Here is a 27,512-nt window from a genome sequence, read left to right on the forward strand (position 1 = left end):
GTGCTTGCAGCCACTGCATGTGTTAACGTAATGATCATTTAAATCAGTGAGTTATCTTATTTGACACTTGCACTGTAAATTAGATGATGTGAGTGTAATATATTTTAGTATGTATTTTATGTGTCAAATAAAACCACCAGTAGACCTGATGATGTGTTTACACAGGAGGTTCGGTAAGCCTGATGAGGTACAAGACCAGACAAGAGATTCACAGATTAAAAGACACCTTCTCCACCCTCTATTTGTATGTTACTTTTCAAAGAGTAGGGCCACAGTCCTGGTTTCCTTCTAACTCTGCCTGAATGTACAGGTGTGTTCGTGTTTAGCCGTTTGATAACTGATGACAAGTTACCTCAATAATTCAAACAGCAAACAAGTTGCATGCCAGAAAAAAATCTGCTATAGCACAGTCTCAAAAGCTTGTTAGCTTGGCTTAGCATGTAACATGTGCCTGTCTGTGCATGCATTGTTTCTCCTGGAGTGCTATTTTCAGCCTTGATGCTAAGCTAAACCAGCTAGCTGCAGCTTCACACTTACTGTTCCTCTCAAACGTTGGGCAAAAATGGGTTTTGTTGGCCACATGAGGGCAGTACAGCAAACTGATGTTATCCTCTTTTAACTTTATATAGTTGTTACAAAATATAATTGTTCATTTATAATATAGATATATGCAGAAGTGAACACTGGATTGTATAATTCAGTCACAGGTGAGCTGAAAAGGGTTTTTTTTACACTGAATGCTCCTAACTTTCAGGCCGATAGGACCAACTTTTGGCTGACTGAAAAATATATGTGATGATTACACACTGATATATTGTTTTACTGTTGTAACGCTTACAAAACTGTATTCACTTTTACAGCTGCTGCTTTTCAGATAATTGTATGTGAGAAAAATTTTTTTTTCTGGGCTTTTTACTGCTAAATGTTCATCAGCTATTTGTGTGTCATCCAGTGCTGAACAAATGTTGCATAGTGGGTTAATCTGTGCTTAATCATGTGTATGCCTGCACATACATTTTGTTTACCTGCTTATTCCTTCTACGGTGGCTGGAACAGCTCCCAGCATGCTCTTGGCAGCAAGTACGAAACCCATCTAGTCTCAGCATGTGTCTGCAAATTAAGTCAATGGCTCATTTCCTGTTCAATATGGCAAAATGGAAGAGCTGGAAAATACGGAAGGCAAATAATATTACAGTATTTGTACGCTCTGATGGATGGTTTTGTACACTGTTTTTCCTTTAAATAAAAAGAAAACTAATTTTAGGCAAGCGCTTTTTTGACTGGGAGTTTAAGATAAACCTGCAAATTGACTGTACAGCCCTGTAATGTTTGTTTTATTATATATTTTTTTCACTTCTTACAAAAAAAATGCAAAACAAGATGTTTTCTCTCCTCTGACCTTCATCTGTAGTGACCCCTAACATAAACCCTGGCAGAGAGTTGACAGCGAGTGGAACTACATAACCGCAATGTTCAAGACATCATAAAACTGTGTGAGAGTGTGTGTAGCTACAAAAAAACAATAATAAACCATTCGCTGTTACAGCGGGGGATTATTTCTCAGATAATATGTTTGAAATTAGCACTGCTTTATGCCTGCAATAAAAAAAAGACTATTAAGACAGACTGTGAAACTGATGAAATTATTTTCATATACAGCTATGTGCTCCTCATTTTCCAATTATTTTGATTATTTTTTCTGGTGCAGAGAATTGGGCAATTATAAGCATGAAAAAAACCAACACATCCCCAAACCTGAGCTCAGCGATGAAGCCCCAGCTTTCTCTGACTATGGTCTTCAATCATGTTAATCTCTCTGTGATTATTAGCTGAGAGAACCATGCTCTCACTCAGTGTCAGGCTCGTATACCCCCGTGTCTTACAGCTTCTAAGGAAAGTGGTACCATGATATTATTATATATATAAAACTGTATGATTGACACAAGCCCCATGCTCACAGACATCTCACTGTGTGTGTTTGATGTTCAATGTGTGGGCCCTGATTATTTTACATAGCTAGATTGCACACAATTATGAACGATGACATTTGGAAAGGTGTTAATTCATTCAGTGGCATTTTCACGTTAGGTGGCCAAAAAAACATGCCTTGACTGTGATAGTAACATCATATAAATGCATCCAGTGCATCAAAAAACAACTTTCATTTAACACTGAACAGAATGTAGGTCATGAAATGTTAAGCAATAGACGTGTGATTAAAGATGCATGATTCTGGATCTTTGCAGATTTCTAAAATGTCAGTATTGTCCAAAGCTTTTTTTACATTATGCCCACTTATTTTTTCTTTTTTTCTCAAATAGTCATATTGAACCAATGCTGAGATTAAGCTGACATGAATGTCCATTTCTGCTTTGAAGTCTCAAACTTCTAAGAGGGTTTAATTAATAGGGTTTAAATTAGTAGCTGTGTACATTTTCCCACAAAAAAGGCAAACAATTAAAAGATTGTTCAGCTGTACTTTAATTTCTGCTTTATTATTCTACTAATTTATAGCCAAAACCCCAGAAAAAAATCTATGAGCCTTAGCCTGACATTTAAAATGTGAATGGCTGCTTCAGCCCACAGGTGTAACAGTGGAAGTCTTCTTCTTTATGACTGGCTGCATCAGTAATAACAGATACATCATATAATCTGACTGTGATAGCAGCTATTCTCCTGAATGAATGGCTTTGGAACTAATTACACAATGGAGCGGGCCTACTGCCTAATACTTGTTCTAGATGGATGTATTGCTTTTTTTTACAGTGGTAAAAGTTCTGAAGACTTGTCGGAGTGTTTCTTTGTAGCTGTCTGAGTTGGATTGCCAAGTGTAATGACCTTTATTTACAATATATAGTGCAGAGTGTTTTCTGCTGGAGGCCACTGTTGTTACTATATTTTATTGTTTCTAGTTGTTATGGTCCTTTATGAGATGTTGTACAGATGTAATGGAGGAAAAGATAAGAGAGGAGGCATGCTGCGGCATCATAAATCATCAACATTTATTTCCACTTTTTATACATTAAACGTGCATATCAATAAAACTAAAATCAATCATATAAATACCTCTACTGTTATACTGGTACAATAAATATGGCTCTACAGATTCTAGGGTAAATAAAAAAACAAACCTCAGTATCAACTGCTGACACAAGGAGACACTCTCAGGAAATACTGTACATGTCTTCATCTGTTAGCACATTTGTCAAATGATGGACCTGTTCGGTGATTGTGCCATGATAAGGACCTCCGTCTTCCTGCTCTCGTGTGAAAAGTGTCCTGTTGCCCGTTGCTGTGCTTTTTTTCTTTCTGTAAGTAATATTGTTGAAAAATGTTCACAGTGTCAGCATGACAGATAAGAATACTGGTGTCCTTTTCATATCCGTTCTCAGACTCTGTACCAGTCAAAGAGGAGCCAATTTTTGTCCTGGAGAGCAGAGGAGCACACACTCACCACTTTACACACACACACACACACAGGAAATAAATAAATAGATAAAATAAATGTGCTCAAAGGCTTTGTACAATTATTAAGCAGGCACTCTGCTCCAAAATTGATTTCTGTTGTAGAAAAAAAGGCATTTTTTTAAACCTGGTTGTGTTAAACATGATACTGTTTGAGGGAAAAGGGCACCAGTCAGTGAGTATGATACAGCTGTGATTCACATGTACAGGAACACACCATCAAAATATCACACACAGTACTTTAAAAATTGATTACCAAGAAACCGTTAATTTGATAACGTGCAGAAATAAACACACCTTCCACAAAACTCCCACGCACAATGTTCATCTTTTACATGATATACAATGAATAATTATGTATAGATCGACTAATAATTACAATCACAACATATGTTTTAGCAATCACTTCAGTCTTTCATTTTATGTTAATGTAAAGTACTGTATAATGTCGTCCCATGCACCACCATCTGTTTTCTATAACCAAAATACAGGCTTCATTCTTGTGCTTTTTTTGTTTTGTTTTAACACCTAACAGCTCAAATAATTTGTCCACACAGAGAGAGGACACAGGACACAAGCTGTATGTGTCATGGGACAGAGGGGTGGATGTGTTTTTAAGAGATAGCAATGGTTAGAGAAATGTCCTGGGCAGGAAAATAAGTGAAGAGCGGTTGTGGCTAAAGCTATCCTTCACGGCATAGTGCGTGGTATAAGTTCCAAAGTCCAAAAGAGTCTAAAGTCAATCATATATTGTGCGGTATCAATAATAACTAATGATACAAATAGATATAAACCTTTGTGAAAATAGACAAAAAACAGAGAGAAACACCTTCAGTAGACTGTAAAAACAAGGAGAGGGGTCGTATCTGTCTGTACGCTTCCCTTGGTCTCAGAAGCCAGGCACGTGGCAGTAAGCCTCCAAGGAGGCCAACAGGATGTAGATGAACCAGAGGGAGAGGAACAGGAAGAAGGTGAGGAGCTTGGGTGTCCGTGGGCCGCCAAGCTCTCCGCCAGAAATGCCGGGACGCCGGCGGTAGAGCAGCACCAGCACGCACAGCAGTGCCATGATAGTGAAGAGGGTGACGGAGAATGCCAGGGAGCCCGGGTTCACCTTGAACGCAGTTCCTTTGGTCTTCCAGTAAACGGCCGCGATGGTCCACGCCACCCCAATCCCCAGGAAGACATTCACAGCATTGCTGCCCGTCACGTTACCAATGGAGGCGTCAGCGTATTGATCCTGGATGGCAGCCACCTTACTTGCAAATGTGTCTGTAAAAAGAGAAATTTAATGGATACAAACCAGCTACTGTGAGAGATCAATGACCTGCACAGACTCTGATGCTGTAACTTTGTATGTAAATTATATTATCTATAATCAAAAATGGATTAGCATAATGTGTGATTGCTATAACTTTGTAAATATTCACTTTACGATTTATATATTTTCAGCACAACTACCCTGGTCCACCAGCTTGTGTGCAGTTTATGAAGCCATAACCTGTCAGAACCTCATTTCCATCCTCTCTGCGGCAGTGTTTAGTACACTGCAAATGGGAATGCAATTAGGAGGAGGATAACAAATGAAACAGTGTTTTCCTTTGTCTACAGCTTATTAATGTCTGAGACAAGAGCTTTGGAGAGGATTCCTCTGACAGCACAAGCAGCAGCAAAGGTTACACAAGTCTCCCCAAGCAGCTGCTTCTACAGTGTGGGCAAAGCCCAGAGGAAACAAAGGACACGTCCCCACGTTAGAGCTGATCGACAGCATAGACACCCACCTGGAACAGAGGTGCCGAGAGCCACGAACACCACAGCGGTGACCGAGTCTTTGAGACCAATGGTGCAGCCGAAATGTGAAGCCAGGTCCCCAGTCACAGCTGTCAGGACGCCAATGAGAGAAATGGAGACAAAGAAGCAGGCCCAGCCGTTCCAGTACTCAGTGGGAGGGACAAAGGCAAAGAGGACTTTCCAGAAAACTGTCAGGAAGTGCATGATGTAATCAAAGCAGGATGGCAAGCGCTCTTCCCCACTCTCCTCCTCATCATCATCACCTGGAAAATACAAAGGGAATATGCATGAATGCCTTCAAAGAACAAGAAGAGCTGCTTCTGCTTTTTCAGTCAATTCAAATTTCATTTGTTTTTTTTTTTTGATGATTTGTATTGATCCAGTTGTGGCATCATAGATTCGCAAAGTGTTTTTTTTTTCTGCAGTAGCTTCTCTCCTGATCCACGGACACAGTTAATGAGTAGGTCCACACAAACAAAACAGTGCCAGTTCAGGAAAGTACTCTCCAGGTACGACAGAAAAGAGATGAAATGGCATTTTACATTAGACCTCGCATTATTCCACAGCACTTCTCTCACCGCTGTGCTGCAGCTGCTCTGCTTGGCTGGGTGAGACTGAGCTCTGGCTGTGGATATTGAACGGTTACGTCTACATTTGTGGGCACTGATACGTTAAGCTGTACTGTGACTACTCTTTATTGCTCCTGGTGACATCGGCCAAGAAACACTGTTAAATCAAATGGGATTTGACCCAGTGTGCTATGACACAATCACAGCTATGGCCTCAGCAGTAATCGTGCAAATTTGCACATGACTGACTTGAATCATCCATGGCTTAGGGGACGCTTTTTTATTTCCCATATCAGATCATGTTTTATATTGTTTTTATGACAAAGTTTTGGCATCAAAGCTACTTGATTAGGATCAGGAAACTATAACAGACCCTTTGAGAATGTTACCTTCCTCATCTGCACGGGCTTGGATGAGATCTTTTACAGAAAAAAACTATGCTGACACCACAATATAAAGGTGTGGGAGTTAACCTTTTTGAATCCTTACATTAAACATAGCTGTGACTCAGTAACTGAGGCATATAAGCCAGAAGAACACTTTCTATTTATACATACACTGTATGTGCAAGAAAGTCTGAGTGATGACAACCAGAGAGGAAAGAAAATCATAGAACAGGGGCTCTAATCTCTCGTGTCTATGTTAGCTTTAAGCCTAAATGTTTTGTTTAATAGTGTAGATATAAAAGGTTCACAAAGCCAACTTTTGAAAGGGCAAAATAAAAAGGGTTCACCACACCACTCACATCAAAACAAGTTCCTCAGAGCCATTAATGGCTCACACAGAGCTGGTCAGTTTAGTTTTTTATGGTGAGCCACAAGAGAAAATCATCATGTATTTTTAATCAGCTCTCTGAATTAAAATGATGCTGCAGAATTTTCAACGTCAAACTGCAGCATTTTGGAATTTTATTATTAAAGTATCTAAACAGGCAGCTGGTGGAGCAGATCCAGCCTGCAGGCTCAATCTTCCACCGCTCTGGTCTCAGAGGGATGAACAGAGGAGAGGTTTCAGGACGCAGCGACTCACCTGCACTGACAGTGACAGCGCTAACAAACTGCTCTCTCCAGCTGCTGCTCCCCACCACCAGAGCCAGGTTCGTCTTCTTGATCAGCTTATCCACTGTGCTCTGTAGGCCCAAAAAAAGCAAAGGGAAAGGTGCACTGATGGATATGACATACATCACTATAATCTTAACACTACAGCGTATGACACTGGGGACACTGATGTGGTGATTTAAGGTACAATTAACAGCATCTCTCCTCCTGATGCAATGCATAGTGAGTCATCAGAGCAGATGCAGGGGTGTACAAAACCCAACTATCCCTCAGGAAAAAGGCACTTTGCCAGCATGAAGCTGCTTTACACCAGTGCGGAAAATAGATCCAGCGCATGACACTGGAGCTGTAAGTATCACTGCAATATCCTGTTACATGTTAAATGTTCTTAAAGGGGATCTGCGATGCTTCTCCTTATTTCTGTCATAGCTACTGTACATAATGTTGAATGTAGGAGGATCATGTACAGTCAGTCAGTGTACATTTGTGTAGCTCAAGGGGAGGAAGAGGTAGAAGTCAAAACAATGAGCTGGAAACAATAGGTCTGCTTTGAAGTGTCTTGATTTTAACAGTGAGGATTGTGTCATCATTACAGGAAAATTTATTTATGAATTTATTTGATTATTCAAGCTTGATGAAATGATGATCACTGGCAGAGCCCTTAGTTACATCACTTATACATTATATACATGTATCTACTACACTTATTATATATAGTATTGTAACTAAATTAAAGTGGGATTAAATAAACTTTATTTCGGTGGATGAGTTTGAATGTTGTTTCTCTGATGTCGGGGGAGAGTGAACATTGTTGTGCTGCTTAGAAATTCCAAAACAATCAGGTGTGTGTGTGTGTGTGTGTGTGGTGGCTTTGAGGTGAAAGCTGCTTATTTTGAGTTACCTTGAATTCATATGATTCTTCAATGACCACCTCCAGTTTAGTGTGCTCTCCCAGACAGGGGCAGCCCATCTTTGACACATCCTCTGGTCCCACTGCTGTCTTGTTGTCATTGGTGTCTCCTGAAACAGAGGAAGGGAAATACACTCATACAACCTGCTAAGAAGAGAACGGTAACATTATATAATACAGAGAATGCTTCAGTAAGTCAGTTACTTTGTATGTTTGTATCAATGAAATTAATGAAGAATGTCAGGCTGCAAGTTCATAAAACTATACAAAAATTAGTAGGAATTGGTTATTTTGTACGATTCTACAATATCCACAGTCATTTATTTGGAAACTTCTTATTTATTTAAATAATATTTATTCAAACAATGCTTTCTCTCTCGCTCTCTCTCTCTCTCTCTCTCTCTCTCTCTCTCTCTCTGTGTGTCCAGTTAGTGTCACATGACCTAAGTGTGTCACTGTGACAGCAATGACTTAATTATTTGGACATCTTGTGGGAAGGGTTTGGTCACTATGGGGGTGGAGGGCACAGTTTATATCTGTTTGTTAGAAAATGAGCCATTAAAATATGAATATATGAATCCTAAATGTCCTAAATGTAAAATCCATGCACAGTTACAAGGCACCTGTCCTGACAGAGATTTTTTACTGCTTCAGTTAATAAGATCATGGAGATATATGCAAAAACCCCTTTGGGCACACATTTAACTAACCTCGACCTGACTGCATTATAACCCTTGAGTTCTCTGACAAAACCCGAACATGAAATACACTGAAGACACAGAGGTCTGGGCAGCAGTGGTATAGCAGGGTTGTCCAATAACCGGAAGGTTGGTGGTTTGATCCCATTGTTGTGTGTCATTGGGCAAGACACTTTACCCGCACTGCCTCCAGTGCACTCATTGGTGTGGCGCGCCTTGCTGGTCATTGTATGACACTGCTTGGCAGCAGCCTTAAAAACAATTTCTCTCTGGGATTATTAAAGTATCTATAATAAAAAAAAATCTGACCTCACACCTGAAAATTTAACTCTTGAGTTTATGTCAATGGGAATATTCTGTGCTAGCCTGAGAATTTAAATTAAATATCAAGCAGAGTGGATGCAAAGTTACATTTATTTAAATCCATTAAATAATGACGAACATCACACTGCAGCCATGTCCTGAACTCACCGTGTCTCTGCCCCACTTCCAGCAGTATGGGCTCCTCCAGCACAATGGTAAACGTCTTGTTCTTCTCGTACTCCTCATCATCGATGATCTTCACATTCAGCAGCTTCCTGAAGGCAGGGAGGTCAAAGGAAAGGGTGGGATTAAAAAAAAGAGACAGATTAAGAGATTAATTACAGTTAGAGTTTTAGAAAACTACAGCAACTGCAGTTATGCATTAACCTGCTGTGAGCCTTTGTAACCTAAATTTGCTCAAAATAGAACCGAGGCTAACGGTGAGAGCAGCTTCTCCTGCTTTTGTAGACAGTATAGCCAACAGGTAGGCTGCCTACACAATGAATCATGAGAAGAGCTGTTAGATAAGAAGTTCAAATTATTAGTTATGCCATATAATAGAACACAATGTACAAAATAAAAGAATAATAAATATATAAATATATTTTCCCAGCACCCCACAAGAGGGCGGACTCCTTCTACACCATTAATTCCATTAGAGCAGCACAGTGATATAGCCCACACCCCTCCCACACACTTCAAGTTATAAGTCAGGGGAAATTGAATTGTTATCTTTTCTCTGTGGAAATTAGACGCCGCCTATCCAGGAACCAACACAGCAAATTCATTCTAGAATTCCACAGTTCGTGCTCTTAGATCTTAACGCTGAAAAAAAAAAACACGTGAGGCCGCAGTGTCAAACTGTGACCGACATATTTTCTTCAGCTCGCTTCAGTCTCCTACACTGTCACAGTCAGTCTCCTTCTCTCTCTCCCTCCATCTCCCTAATGATATGTGGGTGGCTGTCTATTTCTGTCCACACATATACACACTCAGGCTTTGACAACACGCAGGAAGAGCTTTTGCATGCAGAAGAGAAGAAGTTTATTTTAAACACGATGATACGTCATCGGCTGTCTAATGTCAGGGAAAGTCATGCCAGTGGGAGAAAGAGAAGCGCAGGATTACTGCCTTACAATGGGAACAAAAGGGTTTATGTACAAGTTTACTTTGAAGCATCATGGCAAGGCCTTAAAATAAAATGTGAAGGTTCAGTTGCTATGACACTGCTCAAGCAGCAGCCATTTTGATATCAGACACTGTTCATCTTGCTGTACTATGCCAAGATGAACAGAACTGCTGAGGATCAGGCAAACATTTACATTATGCAGGCGTACAAACAAGTTATTAAATGCTGTCAAAAATCAGCAGGGAGGTATACATTATACATTAGGCTGATTAGCAGACAGTTTAAATCTCAACCTCAGAGTTTTTTTGCACTCATTTCAGACAAAATGAACAAATCAAAACTGACTTCAGGCTCCAAAAGGGACTGAAAAACCATAATAAAAAGTTTACATGTTATATATTTAAATCTTTCCAACATGTCCAAGTAGTAATGAGCTCACCATAAATGAGCAACTTTAATAAATGAAATGGAATATTCAGAACAAAGTTAGCTATGAGTCTGCAGTAAGTCGATGAGTTTGTACCCTGAGGGTGAAGGTGTCTGAGAATTGCTTTCTTGATAGATCATTCAGTCCAGATTTTAGAAAACTTAAGAATCCTTTGTGGATTTGTCAGACCTTTGCCTTGACAAAAATATCTCGCAAGAAATGTGGGAGGCATGTGTACTCAAGTTATGAATTCCTGGGTTAGTCATACGTGTATTTATTTTACCTGTTCCTGGCAATTAGCTCAAGATACTAAATCTTTCAATTATTCAGGTAAATACAGCCTGTCTGTGACCAAATCTTTATCTCTATACATGTTTATATAGAGGGACAAACTGTGGTGACACCTATACAGTGTAGTGGCTCTGCCCATTGCAATCATAGCAATGCCAAGAATGGGCAAGGAGTGTGGTGGAGGGAGTGAATGACCCTAAACAGACCTGACCTGTGACAGCACTCACAACTAGGAAATAATCAATAATAAGATGAAATCTGTGTTTTTACCAGGATGTAAATGTTTATTTTGCTGGAAAGTTTTTACATGGACCTCAGTGGGGATTTACTCACTTTGAAATGGCCACTGTATAAACTCATTTTCATGAATAACATCATCCAGTTTTGGTTCATGAGGCCTGTATCTCTGCTGGTCGATGTAACCTGTCATTATTACAGGCACAGTTGGATTCTATTAAGACCACTTACAGCATATCGTATTTCGCAGTGTGTCTCTGCCTGTTTTCTCCAACCCTGGGACAGTTTCTGAGAAGCTACTGGGTTAGGGTAACAAGTAGGGTAACAAGCCCTGTATTGTATCTGTAACACACACTGTATCTGTCTGCACTCTGAAGATTGATCTCTGATCCACCTACAACCACATCAAGTTCCTGTAATCTGTCTTTTGAATGTTTTCAGAACAGAATAACGTGGACATGTAAAAAAAAGTCAGCTCTGGTGAGGTGACAATTTAGAAAGTAGCACCATGCAGCTGTGGTTCTTAAAGTAGCTCTGGACCCTTTTTCTGTGTGGAGTCTCCCTCTCCTCCACATTCTGCATCTGTTTGGTAAGGATGCTCCAATTTCCTCCCACAGTCAAACACATATACAATAAGTCATGAGGACTGGAAACTCCAAACTGCCTACAGGTTTGAGAGTGAGTGATTTTTATGCCTCTGTGTTGGCCCGGAGAGAGAGCATCTCTGATTTCTACCCTCTGCATGCTGGCATGGGAACAGCCCTCCTGAGACCCTGACAAAAATGAAGCCAGCAGTGAGAATGCAATGCAAGTGAATGCATTCCCAACACCTGTGCTGTTAAAAAGCCATGAATCAATCCAGTGTGGCTGCACATTGATGAAGTGTCCTAGAGCAAGTCACCGAATACAAACACAAAGCAGAAGAAATATACTTTTTATATCTAGCGAAGATAAAATATGAACGTTATGGTGTCATCACCCTTGATGTGTAGCTTATGTAGAGGAAGAAGAGGTTTTTGAAACTGTTGTACATGACCTGAGCACTGAAAACAAAATTCAATACAATTCATTTCCAGGATGTACAGTGGTAAATGCTGTCAGCAGTGTTTGTAGTGGTAATACTAACATAAAGTAGGTGTAATGTTTATTGAATCGCATTACACTTCATGCTAAACAGCAGAAAAGATGGAGTAGAGAACACTAATTTTATCATTTTAACCTGACTGTAGTGATCATTAAGGTGATTACAATTCATCCTGTGGGGGCATTAAATACTCGACTTGGCTAGTCGTGGTAGTCTGTGGTCTATTTTCTATATTTACAGACTGTTGCTATGGACTGCATCCAATCAAATAGTTTTATATTAACATGTTATGTAAAATGTACAGATGTCTTCAGTAATGTAACAATGTGATGTAGTCATATTCCTTAGTGAAGATGGTGATGCACGGTTCATTGCTGCGTAGATGAGACTGCTGCACGTTGCTGCACACTTAGATCTCTTGGGAACCATGAAAGGCTGTACAGTAATGTCACGTCAAAAATTTAGTTTCATCCACCGGGGATCAAGATCATCATCATCACAATGTAGCCATTCAGTTGTTGTTGTTGTTGAGATATTTCAGTCAGGATCAGGCTGGTAGACGGAAAAACTTTTCTATCCATAATATGAGCAACGCCAAAGAGCGTATAGCTTAATGTTATCATGAATCATAACTGGGTGCCTCACATCAGTGCTGCTTAAGTAGAGCAAACCTTTCCTTCTCCACTAAAGACGCTACAGAAGACACATACTGTATGAGAATAAATTAATGATACACAGTCTTGACTCCGCTCGCTGCTCCTCTTTTATCCATGTTTTTTCTGGAAGTTCAGGATGTTATTGATTCTCGCTACATTAGGCATGAGAAATAAGGAATACCAGGGTATTGATTTCTCTTTTCAGAACTTATCCCTGCACATCTCTTTCATCGCAGCTTATGTAACTGCCCTGTTATCCACTTCAGCCTCAACTATAGTGCATAGTGTCACACATTCAGAGGCACTGACGAAAACAGATACAAGCGTATGCATACAGGCATCAAAGGGTTTGTGCACATCTTCCTCTAATCCATAAACACAGAATGTAAAATGGTTCTGTGTCAGCCTGTTTATTTTGGCTCCGAGGTTTGTGTCTGTACATCATGATCTATTTACTGCAGTGCAGAATTTAGATGGTAAATTATTATTTAACTGCACGCCTTTTTTTTTAACCGTTCCTCCTGGCTCCCTGCCTAAAGCTTAAAAACTTGGCTTCCTCCTTGTTTGCTCCTCTGTGTGTGTCAAAAAGGCAGATGTACATAGGCGCACAAAGCCCGAGACACAGTAACACACACACACACGTAGAGGAGCCTGGAGGACTGCTGCCGAGTGTCAGCTCTTTGTCCCGAACGCCCAGGGAAACACTGGGGTGACAAAAGCCAGCGCTGTTTGAAGGATGAACTTTGGCAGCATGCTGAGCAGTGAGGAGCACAGATACGCATTTAACACAGTGTGCGAGCAAGTTCATCTGCTCTGAGGCACAAACACACACAAACACACAAATGGTGAAATGCTTTAAGATGACAGCGCACAGACACAGAGTGGTGGGGTGTCACCTGCATCTTTTAACAGGAATGACTGAATGCTCCAAATTAAACAACTTCATAAAATATTCAGTCTGACTCAAGGATCTGAGTAGCATAAAGCAGGAGCAAAATGTGTTGTGGTAGACTTCAACTTAAAAACTGGGGAACTTTGGTTCGACATCAAGCTTTCACAAAGACCTGCAGATGCCACATGATGCAGAAGATTCATTTATTTGGATCTTCATTAGTATGCAGTCCCTTAATTCTTTTCACATTGAATAACCTACACACTATGAAAGGAGCATTGGCATTCTGAGTCTTCAGCATTAAATCCTACATTCTGGTCCTTTGAGAGATAAGCTGATATGACCGGACCTGGCATTGTGATTCAAGATCTGAGTCAAGCCTGCTCCACCTATGATCAAAGTGCTCCTTGCTATTCCAGGAGCACAGGAGAAGCTGAGCACAGCTTTGGCATTTCCCATTGTATCTGTTTTTTTCCCATTTCATCTGTTTTCTGATAACTTTCCCGCCCTGCTGGATCCGGCGCTCCATGGCCTTTTCCTCTCCTTCTGCACGGCGACTGTTAAAGGAAGCATGACTCCAGATAGCATAAAGTGTGCAGATGCTTGTGTCACAGTCAGCTTGCTACAGTCTGATGAGTCTTGGCTCAGTAAGAAAAGATTTTATCTACTGCTCAGTCTCCAATTGTATACAGATAGAAGCTGCCCTGCTTTCATCTCTTGTTGATATACACTATTGACTCATTAAGCGCAGCCTCTGTAGCTATCTGCTCTTTGCTGGGAACATTTGGGACTTCTTTAACCCCTCTTCACTCTCTTTTATTGCTCTGGGTGCTCAAGAAGCTCTTGTTAGTTCCCTTCGGAGCGACATTTTGTTTGATGTAGGTTTAAAGTGGATCCAGCAGACAAGTACACCCATAATAATACACGCACACTAATGTGTGAAAAGCACGTATAAATACGCACATATAAACTGTCAAAACCACAGACCAATATATTCAAACCTCAACTGCACTCAGAGGCAAAAAAAAAGACAAATCGGCAGCTCTACATTTTTCTTTGACACCATGTATTCACCTGCCTTTCCTCCCACTCAGCCGACCTACACAATACACCTACACACCAGCCCTGAAATCCTCCTCGCACAGACAGATTCATCCGACACATTTTAATCCTTTGTTTTGTCCTGTGGTGTGAAAGTACAACATTTTGTGATGAGCTTGATATGGTTAAGGGCATGATTATTTTTTTTTTAGGAAAAAAAAAATCTCATCATAAAACAAATGCTACAAGTGTACCCCCTCCTCCCTCTCTCTCTCTCTTTGTGCTCTCCTCCCTCCCTGATCTTTTAATCTGCCTCTCTCTGCTGGCACTTCCATGAATCTTTTTGTTGGAATAATCACACAGGCTTCATCGCATACACCTGTTTCAGAAGCTGCTCAGCCCTCGTCCCCTTCCTCGCTGCTGTTCAAGTCACCTGTCGGATCTTTCTTTCCTCTACTCTGTCGCTCACTTGCTTTGTTTTCTGCTTGTGAGTCTTTATCGTGCTGAATTACAATGAACTTCCATATAACCTCAGCAGAAATCTCAAAGGGCTACATTTTAATTCAGCATTCATTCACAGAAAACGCCTTTTTCTGCTTCTCCTCCTGCTTCTTCTTGGTGTTTTACATCAGGCACAATGTTTCATTATCTGCTGCACAATTATATCCTCTTATCCTCCCACGTCATCCCCTCTGAAAGATCTAAACTTGTCAACGCAAACGTATCTATGACTCATAAAAATGGTCTTTTTATCCATTACCAGAATAGACAACTTACAGTAATCTAGCAGGACGGTTTAACATACCCATGTGTGGGTTGTTATGTTTAATCAAGTGATGAGAAGCAACAGTAACGCATCACAAAACACTCACATGGTCTCGTCGTTCTGGAACTCCAGCTTCCCAGACACCTCGTCGTAGTCCTCTCCAGCCTTAGCGGTGCCCTCGACAGTGTGGTAGGGCACAGCCACCTTCCCCCTGGCCCCGGACGTCCGGTGAACCTTCACCTGCATGTTGCCAACGCTCTCGCTCACCCTTGTGGTGTTGCTCTCAAACGTGAAAATCCCAGCATGGTCGTCATCGTAGATGGTGACAGTGGCGATGTGAGCCTTACCCAGGGCTGCCTTTGGAGGAATGTGAGAAGAGATGCCCACCATGCTGTTGCTGGAGGTGATGGAGCTCGGCTCCAGGATGGAGACTTCAGCCCGGTGCACGATGCGTGGGTTACTGAGGCGTACATAGAAGTGCTCATCCTCCTCAAAGATGTCATCATCAATGACACCAACGGTGAACTCTTTTGTCGTCTCACCAGGTTTGAAGACCAGCGTTCCCTCAGCAAACTCGTAGTCTGAGCCTGCATTGGCGGTTGCATCTTCTGTCCGGTAGTCCACCTGTATGACACATGGAAAACCTTATTAAAAATTTAGTCACTTGAGCCATAATAAAACACTGAGTTATTAATATTTTATACCTCAGGTTCATTTTAAAATGACCTCTATCGTTTCTTTTGCTCTTACCTTCACAGTGCAGCCGCTTTCTCCTCCATGCCGACTCACTGACAGCTTTAGGGAGCCACAGTTCTCAAAGCACTGGTAGTGAGAGGGGTCAAACTGCAGGTAGATGGTGTTGGGGTCTTCTTCTTGCCCACTGGCCTCATGGCAGCTCACCACCTTCCTGGCCTGATCAGCAGCATGCTTCTTTAGGATGTTCCCAGCTCCGATCATCATGCGTGTGGCCTGAATGCGGTAGAAGGCCCGACTCTTCTGCTGCTGGACCAACACTTGGTAGTTAGCCATCTCAATCAGCTGTTCCATGTCTTTCTCTGGATGCCTCTGCTTTAGATCCTTCAGAGTGCGTGCCATTTCTCGACGGGCTTCTTCTTCTTGATCTTGTTCTGCGCTCATCCCTCCACCTTCCTCCACTCCTTCCAGCATCCCATCCAGAGCTTCTTTGGGGTGAGTGTGAGAGTTCACACCTTGTCCATCCATCTCCAAGTCCATCTTAGTGAACATGGCATCTCCCTCTGACTCAATGATAATGCCACGGGTCTTGTCAGCTCGATAACGCTTGTGGACGTACTTGTAGAAAAGTAGGCGCCGGTCTGCGATCCAGGCTTGCAGCACGCACAAGGGGAAGAAGAGGAAGGTGAGGACTGCCTCCCAAACCTCCACTTCTCCAGGGGTGAACACAGACAGGATCAGATACAGCCAGATGTAGGCAAAAATGCTCCAGGCAGCAGTGACAAAAAACACCCGCAGGTGCTTTATCTTTCGGGTTTCATTCTCTGGTACCACATAGACACAGATAGCGATGATAATGAACATGTTAAAAGCAGCGCTGCCAACAATGGTGCTGGGACCCAGAGAACCAGCCTCAAAATTATGGCCGACCACTTCAATAACAGACAGCAGGATCTCCGGTGCTGATGAGCCCAGTGCCATCAGTGTCAGGTTGGAAACCGTTTCATTCCAGATGCGCACTGTAGTCGTCGTCGTCTCACCGTTAGGCTTCTTGATGGTAATCTCCTTTTCCTGGGAGGTGATGACCTCGATAGAAGACATGAAGCGGTCGGCGATAATGGACATGCCCAGGAACATGTATATGAGCGCTGCAAAGTAAACAATGGCACGTGCCACCTTGTCACCAACTGCAGGGTTCTGGGGGTTCCACAATGGCAGCACCACACCGTCCGAGCAGTTATCTTTGTTGGAGCAGTTTCCTGGTACGCTGCCAATGTCGTCATGGCTGGCACTCCCATAGGAGAAATGAGTGACTCCCGGTAGTAGAAGAGCAAACAGGAGAGAGATGAACTTGCTCGGGTTGACAAATGGAGCACAGTTTAAGATGCGCTTGTGCAGAAGCATGGTGGTGTGATGATGTTTGGAGTTTTCTAATACTGGAGATCAATACAGGTCACATGTGAAGGTTCATACACACCTCTGAAAGACAGAAGAGAAAGAAATCTGTGTGGAGGATGAGATGGACCACACCAGGTTTTCATTACTCAAGAGTTCTATTCCTGAAATAACCTTTACATGGAAAGGTTTAACATCACCAAAGTGCTCACAGTCATACTCTTTTGTATGCAAATGACGTGGGATCCAACAATTTGGTTTGTGCGAGTTTGGAGAGCCAGAAATATTGGCACCTACTAATCGTTGAGTCACTGGTATTGAACTACCCTGTTCGACTCCCACACATGTAATGTGGTCATTCTCTGCTAAGCAGCAGTACAAATGTTGCCCCATGCACCTGTAGTATCAAGGGAAAACTGACTCAGGCTGCCATGTACTGATCCCAAAAATAATCTTCACTGACAATGAGAAAAGAGCCAGTGTTGTTAAGCAGGCTTGTTCATATAGCTATCACAAGATTATATAAAGGAGGAATAATTCTTGTCTCTCATTAAAGTGTAAAGTGTAGCAAGTCTCTCAATTAGAATACTTTGTACTGTAAACATTTCTTTTTAGATTTAAGCCTTTAAACTGCATCAGGAGACAACTTAAAATGACTCCACAGTGCTCCTCTTGGCAGCTGCATCTTAACAGCTTGAACAATTCACAGGCATCAATACCATCTAGAGGATTAACATCTGCATCAATGTGAACACCACCAATGCCAAGTAAAGTAATCTGGTGCCTCCTAATTAAAATTTTAAGACCACCACCATCTCAAAAATAGCTTGCCCACCTACAGCAGAAGAGATCTGACAATGCCTCATGTACGGCACATGCTCTCATTGACATGCAGCAGAAGGAAAGCTGCATCTTCCACTCTGACCTGCATAACAGGAGAGCACATTTTCCATCAAGCCTACACGTCAGGTTGAAGCAGCAGAGCACAGATGCAGAAATTAGGCTGTCATTTTTTTTGTTAGCTCATAAATAAATGACTAACAAATTGTATTTCTGCAACAGCAACAGCAGCACCTGTCTGCTGAGCCAGTCATCAGCACCACGGACAGTGGCTCCTGCCACGAGCTGGTTTAGAAGTGATAACAGCCTGTTTCATCCATGTAGGAGAATTTAAAATTCAATGGTACAGTAACATGATGTGTGAACGGTCCTTCACCGTCATTAAAAGATAAACAAAACACTGTTGATTGCATCTGGAATCCAGCCATGCACAAATTTTGAGTGGGTGACGTTTCTATGGCAAAAGAAAGCATCTCCAACTGGTGGGAATATTCAACAATACTATAGAGACAAAAGCCATCTCTGCCCTCCCATCTGTTCTAATGCTGCCGTACAGTGTTTAGGGACATTTCTCATTAGGTAGCAACAGGCTAATAAGGTGTAAGAGGTTGCTGGAGGCAATATGGGCAACATTTATACTAACTGTGAAAGTATTCATCTTACCTGCCTGTGATGGTTTCAAAGCTGGTGTTTTCTCTTTAAGTGCAAGCCACAGTTGAGCATCATCTACTGACAAAGCCAAACTTCTCATTTAAACTTCCATGATTTGAATCCAAACAAGAAATCTTCTGACCCAAATCAAATTGTAAAGATTTTATCCTTAAACACGCTCCTGTTTCCTGAGCAAAGGTCTGAGTTTGGCAACACTTGTACATGACTCACACTTTAAAGCCTGTACCTGTTCTCTCTCTCTCTCTCTCTCTCGCTCTGTGTGTATTTATTCAAATGGTGACAGTCTCAATTTGTATTCAGACTCCTCATACATGTCACCTCTGCTATTTGGAGAATAAAAAGTCATTTAAATAACAAACTGATGTAAAACAAAACAACAACTAATAACAAGATAAAAGGAAACAATCACTGAGAGCTCATGTTGAACAGAAATGAAGATCAACAGACAGAAATCTGAACAAGTTGCTGTTGGTTTGCATGCAGCTATGAGTTTCAGTGCAGCATCCCGGAGAAAAAAAAACAAGATGCTAATGCAGGAACATACATTTATTTTCTTGAGCATAGTTCCTATTTTTAATCTAAATGGTATTACTCACCTGGATGCAGCTGTCAGTGAGTCAGCCTTGTGTGGAAGTTGTGGCCTCAGGAGATGAACTTATCTTTCATGTTGCTCTGTGGGAGGAATGGTTATCTTAAATTAACGAAATGTAAAGAGAGTTTTAGGCTATAACACCCGGAAAGCTTCGGCGTTAGGGAGTTTTAATAAGCTCTTAAAAAGCCTAGATTTGGCATCAAATGCACAAATATAACACCACTGATGCAGAATTTGCAATACAAAAGGCTAACAGCAAATGGGTTCAGAGATAACTAGATTGCTGGACATTACAGATGCAGAGAAAGCAGATTATCCCATCAGTAGGCTGTGCATGAGGGACAGATAGACTGGTCCATTCGGTGCGCACAGCAGTCCCACAGATACTCACAGAAAGCCCAGAATCTCAGCTGGATCCCAGTCACAGCGTGGCTACTCTGCACCAGTTCAACAGAGGAAGACACCCCGTGTGCCATTCACACAGCAGGCTGGTGTAATGGTGTTGGCTTGTTGCGCTGGTGTCTTGGAAATGACGCGTAGCTTTCCACGGTGCTTTTTCGCTATTTTCTTTCTGACAGGTACCCTACCTCTGCAAACTTAACACAGTGTGATTAGTTCCTTTCATTAATTCTTGTTGCTCCACCTCCGCGACACCTTCCGCAAAGCTAAGTGGGTTAATTTTTCAGAAATCACAATGCGTTTTCAGCTTTATCCTCTCCAGACTACGTGCGATTGTTGATGCGTAAAATAATAAATTAAATTTCTGACTCTGTCCTCATCCCTCCCGCTTGTATCAGTCATAAAAATCTTCAAAACTGTCTGATAATAAAAGGTTTTAAAGGTGCTGCCAGATCCGAGAAATAAACTGAGTGAAAAAAAAATTCCTTTGCTCTTCTGTCTGAGCTGGAATACGCAAAGAACCAAACAGGACTGCACATGAGAGTAGGCGTGAATGAATGGTGAAGGATTGAGAGGACGCCAACCACACAGTACACGGATCAGGACAAGATGGATATCAAGCAGAGGGATGGTGGCATACAAGAAAGAGGAGTGTGGTGTTATGCAAATGGAAGTCTTGTCTTACTCTGGCGGTGGGCAGCATTGGCACAAGAAACGATGAGCGAGAAAGAAAAGCAGTAACACTGCAGAAACAGGGGAGGAGACGTTCAGAAGCAGCGCTACACGCACGCCTGGTCCTCCTGACTGCGCATCAGGAGTCAGAGATGAATGACCATTTCACTCCAAAATCCTTTAAATTTCACTTATCAATGTTACCATCAGCGCAGATAACCTCAACGCATGGAGCTGATATGCGTTTTGACAAACCCAGATGCTGCTGTCTGTGGGTCTGCTGTGGGTTGGTGCTGGGATGTTGTTGTCTGGATGGTTGTACGGAGATGTAGTAGAGAAAAAAAACACATGGGCATGGTGTAAATTTTATATTCACAACGTTTGTGTTATATAGATCCATCACTAATAATTGACTCAAGTTGTGTAGGCTGATCTTTTGGTACACACAAAACAAGACTTTATACAGTCTGTAAGTCCACTGCCCCATGTGAACCATCAAGAGTATTCAAAGAGAATAGTTACAATAAATTCTCAAAAAATAATTAACATTAACCTATTGGTTAGTTTTCTCTCTGAAATTCAAAAAGCATGACTGATTTCCCATCAGCCTCTGTCTGTCCTCCAATTAACAAAGAGCCAAATCATTTCCTGAGAAATTCAAGGATATTTTACATTCACATAAAGACAAAATGGACTGTTGTTGTTGTAGATGGATGTTTGCTGGTGAAACTGCTACACGCAGAGCTATTTTCTTTGTATTGTCAGTGGACTGCAGATCAGCTCATTAGCACTGCAATACGCTAACGTCAGTCAGTCAATACAAATTGTGCACCTTGATGGTGTCATCATGATTCCAACAAGACTTTCTTGACTCTTGCCTATAAACAGACAGAAAACCTGCATGAAACCAAACTAAACTGTATTATGGATACTTAAGTATTTTTTATGATTAAAAATCACGCTGATAAAAGAGATATTTTCTTGAGTCATAATACTAACATGGCTACAGATAAAATGTCAACATTCTTCTCCATAGCTATGCAGCAAAAACAGGATATCATTGATTTTTAGTGTGATTGCTGACTCGCTCTATTTACCTCAAAGTACAGCTGAAAATGAGATGTTCAGTCAACCTGTCAGCTGATCACACCTCTATTATGCTTTATGTCTGTATCCCATCATATCTCTGAAAACACCGGACCACTGTTCTCTTAAACCACATAAGCAAGCAAAGCTAAAAATATTGCTTTCATTTGGATAAAATTCATTTAGTGCTTACTGGAGGTTGATTGCCTTTAATGACCGTGAAACGGAGGCTTGAAGGAATTGATATGGGCAACCTTGGAGGGAAATAAAATAGATTAGACTGAGATTTGGAGGACAGAAAGAAAGGAGGAGGCGAAACAACCCAAACACTGTGAGGAGGAGCGGAAACACTGAAGCAGCGCTGTGGAGAGGACTCAAAACCAAATGCTGACAGTGCTGCAAAGGTTTGCATGGTCACCTGTGGAGATCATTCTCTTGTACAAGTCACCACAGTGTTCAATACACCACATCCTGTACACTGACTATACACCATGTAGCTGCCTAAATCAAGAGATAAATGATAAAGATTATGATTGTGGGCCCTGGTCAAAAGGTCAAATGGCAGGAGAAATTTACACATTAACTTACACATTAAATACAAGTATGAATATTTAAATGTGGTCCCTACACTGTTAGAGCTGTTTAGCTTGTTTCTTTTCCGCTCAGCAGAAATACTTGTGAAATAGCACCATTGTAGCTCGTTTATTCATCCATTGTAGGTGGGAGCAGATGGTGATGAACGCGCCTTTAGCTTAAGAGAGGAGAAGGTGTTGCTCAGAGTAAACTGTGACACTGATGTGAATCCACACACACACACACACACACACACACACACTACTGCATTCTTCAACATTCCCAAATTAGCAGGTGTGCAGGCACAGGCCAGTCAGCTTGAATAATGTCACAATCCATCACTGCTGTTCAGCACCACGGACAGCACCTCTGAATCTCTAACAGAATAATCTCAGACAATGAGAAAGAACACAACATAAAATATGCATTATATGCCCTGTGTACACATATTCATCAGACCTGTACCATACATTTTACTTTTACACACTTTATAATCATAGCCATGATTTGCACTTGACTACAGTGTATTGACAGGTGACCTTCCTATTTACATAAGAAGAGACAGTGGTTAAGAACATGTGAATAATCAGTCCACAGTCACCGTCCTATAACTTATGAGTGAAATGACACCACTGTAAAGCATAGACATGAGTATAACAAAATAAAATATAAACAGTTGTATTAGGATGATTTACCAGTGCTGTGTATGTGCCTCCAGCTGCACGATTCGGCCTTCATCATAAGATTAACCTCTAGCTTCATTAGTTGATGTGTTGTGTTCCACCTCCGCCCATCAAATCCACCCAAATCATAGTCTAATAATCAGAGCAGAAACAGACTACCAATTAAAATAGCAGAAGTCACTATATTATCTTAACAAGGAAATGAATTACCGATTGGAAAAAGAAATGGTACACATGGATGAATGGAACACACTTCCAGTGATAAAGTCATATTCAGCTCCCTTGTGTAGGTTATTGCCCTCCCCGTGTGGGAGCTGTTTCATGCTTTAGGGACACCATAACTCTTGGAACATATGGACACCAGTGTTCTGATGTAATACAAGAGAAATCCATGCTGTTGCAGCAAGAGGCCAAGCCGTAGATGAGTTATGTTTTGAAGCAGATAGTTTGTCCTCTGTGATTTCTGCTCTGTTTGTTCCCTCTGGCCATGCACTCGAGTCCTTTTGATGCATTTTTTTGGGCTGCTTGTTGCATTGTTATATATGAAACATCATACTTATAAATAGTTTGTACAGGTTCTTCTACAAAACTTTTCAAAAAAAAAAGAGTGTCTCTGCGATCAGCAGGTACTATTTCCTGGAGAGTGCTTTCATGGATATTTATCCACATATTTCAAAATTCTCATTTGCAGTTCCTGTGAAAACTAATTGTTGCTGCTGCAGCACCCACATGACCACCACACCACAGCCTTGTGTGATTTGTGTTTACACTCTTGTAACTCGACATACACTAGTTTTCCCATTTGTTAGGCTCATGGGCGAATAACTCCTGCACATTATATTGACTCTGACCTTTGAGCAGTATGAAAGAAAACAGCTGAGGATTCATGAGAAGTTAAAAGCTTATTAGCAGAGTAATAGAGACTAGCACAGATAGCAGGTTATTTATATTTCAGAATTCTGTAATATCATTGATCAATAATCATTCATTTCACATTAGAACCACCTGGTGTATCCAGCATGTTCTTCAGAACTGTCTTTAAGGAGCACAACACATTTGATTTCTGGTTAGAGACTAAAAAGTAACCGTACAGGGTTTATTTTGTTGCCACGGCAACCGTTGCTGCCCCTGTGTATCCACTGATGTTAAGGACGTTTTCATGACTGTGTCATGCTGAGCTATTTTTTTTAACACTTTTAGGCCTACATGTTTTATTTCTTTTTTTTTTAAAGCATGTGATAAATGATGGCTATACGTCACAGTCAGAATAAGTGCTGTAGTCTCACAACAACATACCTTCATATCTACAAACTTATAAGTGCATCAGTTTGTTTGCACAGCATGCAGGGCGGTTACTAAAATCCTACTGTATCACAGTGAGACAGAGAGGCTTGTAAGAGGCTCCAGGGAGTTCCTCACTGGCAGTGTGAGTGTAGCAGATGCCCAACCAGCTTCTTGACAACAACATAAAGCTGTTTTCTGTTGCAAATGTGTCATGGCGGTGCTGTAAAGTCAAATTTATGCATTGGGCGTAAATGTCTCCACGTCTGGTGGTTTAATTTTCTCCATTGTTGAAACACTCAATAAAGCTCTTTGAAGACATTTTATTTGGGCCCAAAGAGCAGAAGGTCAGGAGTCATTACATTGATCCTGTCTTGTTACTCAGCATTTTAGTAGCATAGCAGATGACTTCCACACCGCTCAGTACCCCTGGGATAATCTTGATATCTAGTAATTGTTGTAATAACTCACTAAACACTCCCCGTAGATCGCCATTGCAATGGCACAGCTGTGACCAGCTTCTGCAATAATTCCTTTCTGCTGTCATGTGACTGGCGTTAATGACTTAGTCAAGCCTGCCATCATTGCGCCATGGTGTGGGCATTAGGCTTGAATTACCTGTCCTTTCATGGTATGACTTAGCATGAGTGTGCACTGCACATACAGTAAATAAATAATTGGAGGGACTGAGTCATCTGCAAGTCAATACTGCTGTTAGACCTCTAATGTGACCATCTGTTGCTGCCTCTGCCTCTCATATGTTGCCATCTTGTGGACAATTTAAAATCTGTCAGTCTTCATTGGCACTAATACACCAGTTAAAATGTCTGAGGACTCTCACATTCAAATCATGGATACACAGCATCAGTCTCCATCAACAAAAGAACAGACACGGACTGTTGACCTTGAAAGCAGGACGGGTCCAAATTACACAGGTAACGTATATGACTGTATTCATAATCAGTAATCGTTTTTCAGCGATGAGGCAGTGAGAACATCAGACCAGGTTCAATGATAATATAATGACCATGAATATTCTTAATGTGATCAATAAAACTGGTGTAAAGGTTGGTGAGCTGGGATCACATAGTCTCACTGTCCAGACAATAATGATTAAAAAAAATACTGCCACTACTACTACTACTACTAGAAGAAGAAGAATTATATGATTTTCATAGAAAAAAATGAAAAAGACAACCAGTCTTATCTGCAGCCAGAGAGTATTAGCATTTAACTGGGTTTTTAACTTATTCTAACTGGTTTGTGTGAAAAATGATCCACAACATATATATATTTATTTAATATATATATATATATATATATATATATATATATATTACATTAATTTTGTATTGATTGATGATTAATGTACTTCTAGTGTTTTTACACCTGAGTTTCCAATCTTTACATAGGAATGTAATAATACACCAGAAGCTGCAGTCACCTCTTATCACCACTAGTGGGAAGCCCAGATCCAGAAATGAGAACATTATGATACACCTGTTGCATCTTCCTGGCTTTTCCACTCTTTGTAGGACTCTCCAGGAACTTAAAAAAAACAAAAATCTTTTAATAAAAATGTTTGTGTTTTTGTACCACATAACATTGTGAGACTTGTTGTAGTTAAGATGAAAAAATGACTTTCTGTGTTTGCTGCTTTCTTATGAGGCTTTGTCAAGTCATATTTTCATATGTCTGAGATGCTGCAGTAATTTTAGCAAGCTGGAACTAGTGGGAAGGTTTTAACGAGAGCAAGTCAGGAATTAAAACTGCTCCCTCTGAGGGCCAGAGGACTAACCCTCTTGGACGTCTTACTGTGGTTACTGCTCCAGAGACATTCATATGATGTTTATGAGTTCTGAGCTACTGGCTCAAGATGGAGCCAAACCTCAATCCATGGCAGACTGGTAGCCTGCAGCAGCAGAAATGGCAGCTCACACTAAGACCAAGATCCTTCTCTCTGTAGTTTATTACTGAAACATGTATCACACTGTGATACATGTGATAAATGTGCTCATATGTCACCTGTCTGGGACATTTTCTCATTACGTCTTGTGTGTTTGCTGGTTCCAACAACCCAAACAGCCTCAGGAAAAGCACAAGTGAAAAGTAATTAACATTAAAAATAACATCTCGACACAGTTTGACCAGACTGCAGGGATTCCCCAAACACTGATAACACAGTGAACCAAAATAGACCAGCAACCTCTGCTTAACCGTCAGATGGCTAACACACTTACCCAGATTGGTGAAAACCACCCATTCATCTGCTCTGTAACCCACAAACCACATTTTCATGACAGGCCATCATCCATCAGCCATATGTACTGCTATGTGCAGAATATACCATCCTGATGATCACACGGAATTTCCATCTCCTTTGAGGTAAGTGATTCAGAGGTCTGGAGCCAGGCTTTATGTATATATATATATATATATATATATATATATATATATATATATATATATGTATGTATATATATATATATATATATATATATATATATATATATATATATATATATATATATGTATGTATATATATATATGTATGTAGATCTGCAATGTGTCAGTTTCATTTCAAGAGATGATGTTAATGCATTTAGATACTTACATATTTAAAATGTATCTCTGGAGAGCTGGTGGAGAAGAAACTGACCTAAAAGGACAGAGAGTTTTCATTAGGCACACGCAAACTCAACTCTATAATAAATGGTGGTCAAAGTAAAAAGGCAAATATTTCAAGATAAGAAAAAATCTGTTATTGTATGTTCACAACAAATGGTTAGGGTGTCTGAGATAACTCTGTTGATCAGTGCTTGGGGATTATAACTATAATCTAGTCCATGTGGTTGATCTCTGTATGATCTGACTCCTGTCTCCCACAGGGGAGTGATCAGTTCACCCAATCTGGATGTATGAGTCATTCACACTGAGAGACGCTGTCCACAGGTGGAGGTCTGCTGGGGGATGCACTTAAAAATAGACTTAAATCTGAGTTACAAACAAACATATTGGGCAATGCTATAATCTTCAGGAAATATGTGTTCTAGTGTTCAAGACTATAAGTGAGGAAGTGAACCACTGACATAGTTGTTAGACAAAAGTTCAAAATTAGGACTTTTAAGGAACTGGTGACTGAAATACAGAAGAGATGGAGATATGCAGAGTGACATATGAGAGAGAGTTACAGTGTTAGGTTAGAGATAAAATGTTAAAATCATATTCGTGATCAGGATCAGTTTGCTTAAAGCAAATATTTTAAATAAAGACAAAGGTCTGGGCATGAGCAAAGGGTTAACTGTAATATAC

General features: G+C 40.8%; 1 protein-coding gene across 7 annotated transcripts; it reads right to left on the reverse strand.

Moving 5' to 3' along the window:
* Window positions 1-3,781: 3,781 nt before the first annotated feature.
* Window positions 3,782-19,997, reverse strand: slc8a4a (solute carrier family 8 member 4a). 7 transcript variants are annotated; one of them, XM_028421165.1, is made up of 9 exons: window positions 19,898-19,997; window positions 19,511-19,586; window positions 16,065-17,486; window positions 15,421-15,938; window positions 8,960-9,066; window positions 7,782-7,900; window positions 6,852-6,951; window positions 5,244-5,516; window positions 3,782-4,734 (listed from the first exon to the last, which is right to left on the reverse strand). In XM_028421165.1, exons 3-9 carry the CDS (start codon window positions 17,409-17,411, stop codon window positions 4,355-4,357), a joined length of 2,844 nt encoding a protein of 947 aa, XP_028276966.1. In that variant the 5' UTR covers window positions 17,412-17,486; window positions 19,511-19,586; window positions 19,898-19,997; the 3' UTR covers window positions 3,782-4,354. The 7 variants fall into 7 exon arrangements, with proteins under 7 accessions (XP_028276966.1, XP_028276973.1, XP_028276972.1 ...); XM_028421172.1 differs by lacking the exons at window positions 19,511-19,586; window positions 19,898-19,997 and having other exon boundaries at window positions 7,782-7,897; window positions 16,065-16,426; window positions 16,460-17,159; XM_028421171.1 differs by lacking the exons at window positions 19,511-19,586; window positions 19,898-19,997 and having other exon boundaries at window positions 16,065-16,426; window positions 16,460-17,159.
* Between the last annotated feature and the right edge of the window lie 7,515 nt (window positions 19,998-27,512).

This window comes from Parambassis ranga, chromosome 14 (assembly GCF_900634625.1).
Source record: "Parambassis ranga chromosome 14, fParRan2.1, whole genome shotgun sequence".
In the NCBI taxonomy this organism is placed as follows: Eukaryota; Metazoa; Chordata; class Actinopteri; family Ambassidae; genus Parambassis; species Parambassis ranga.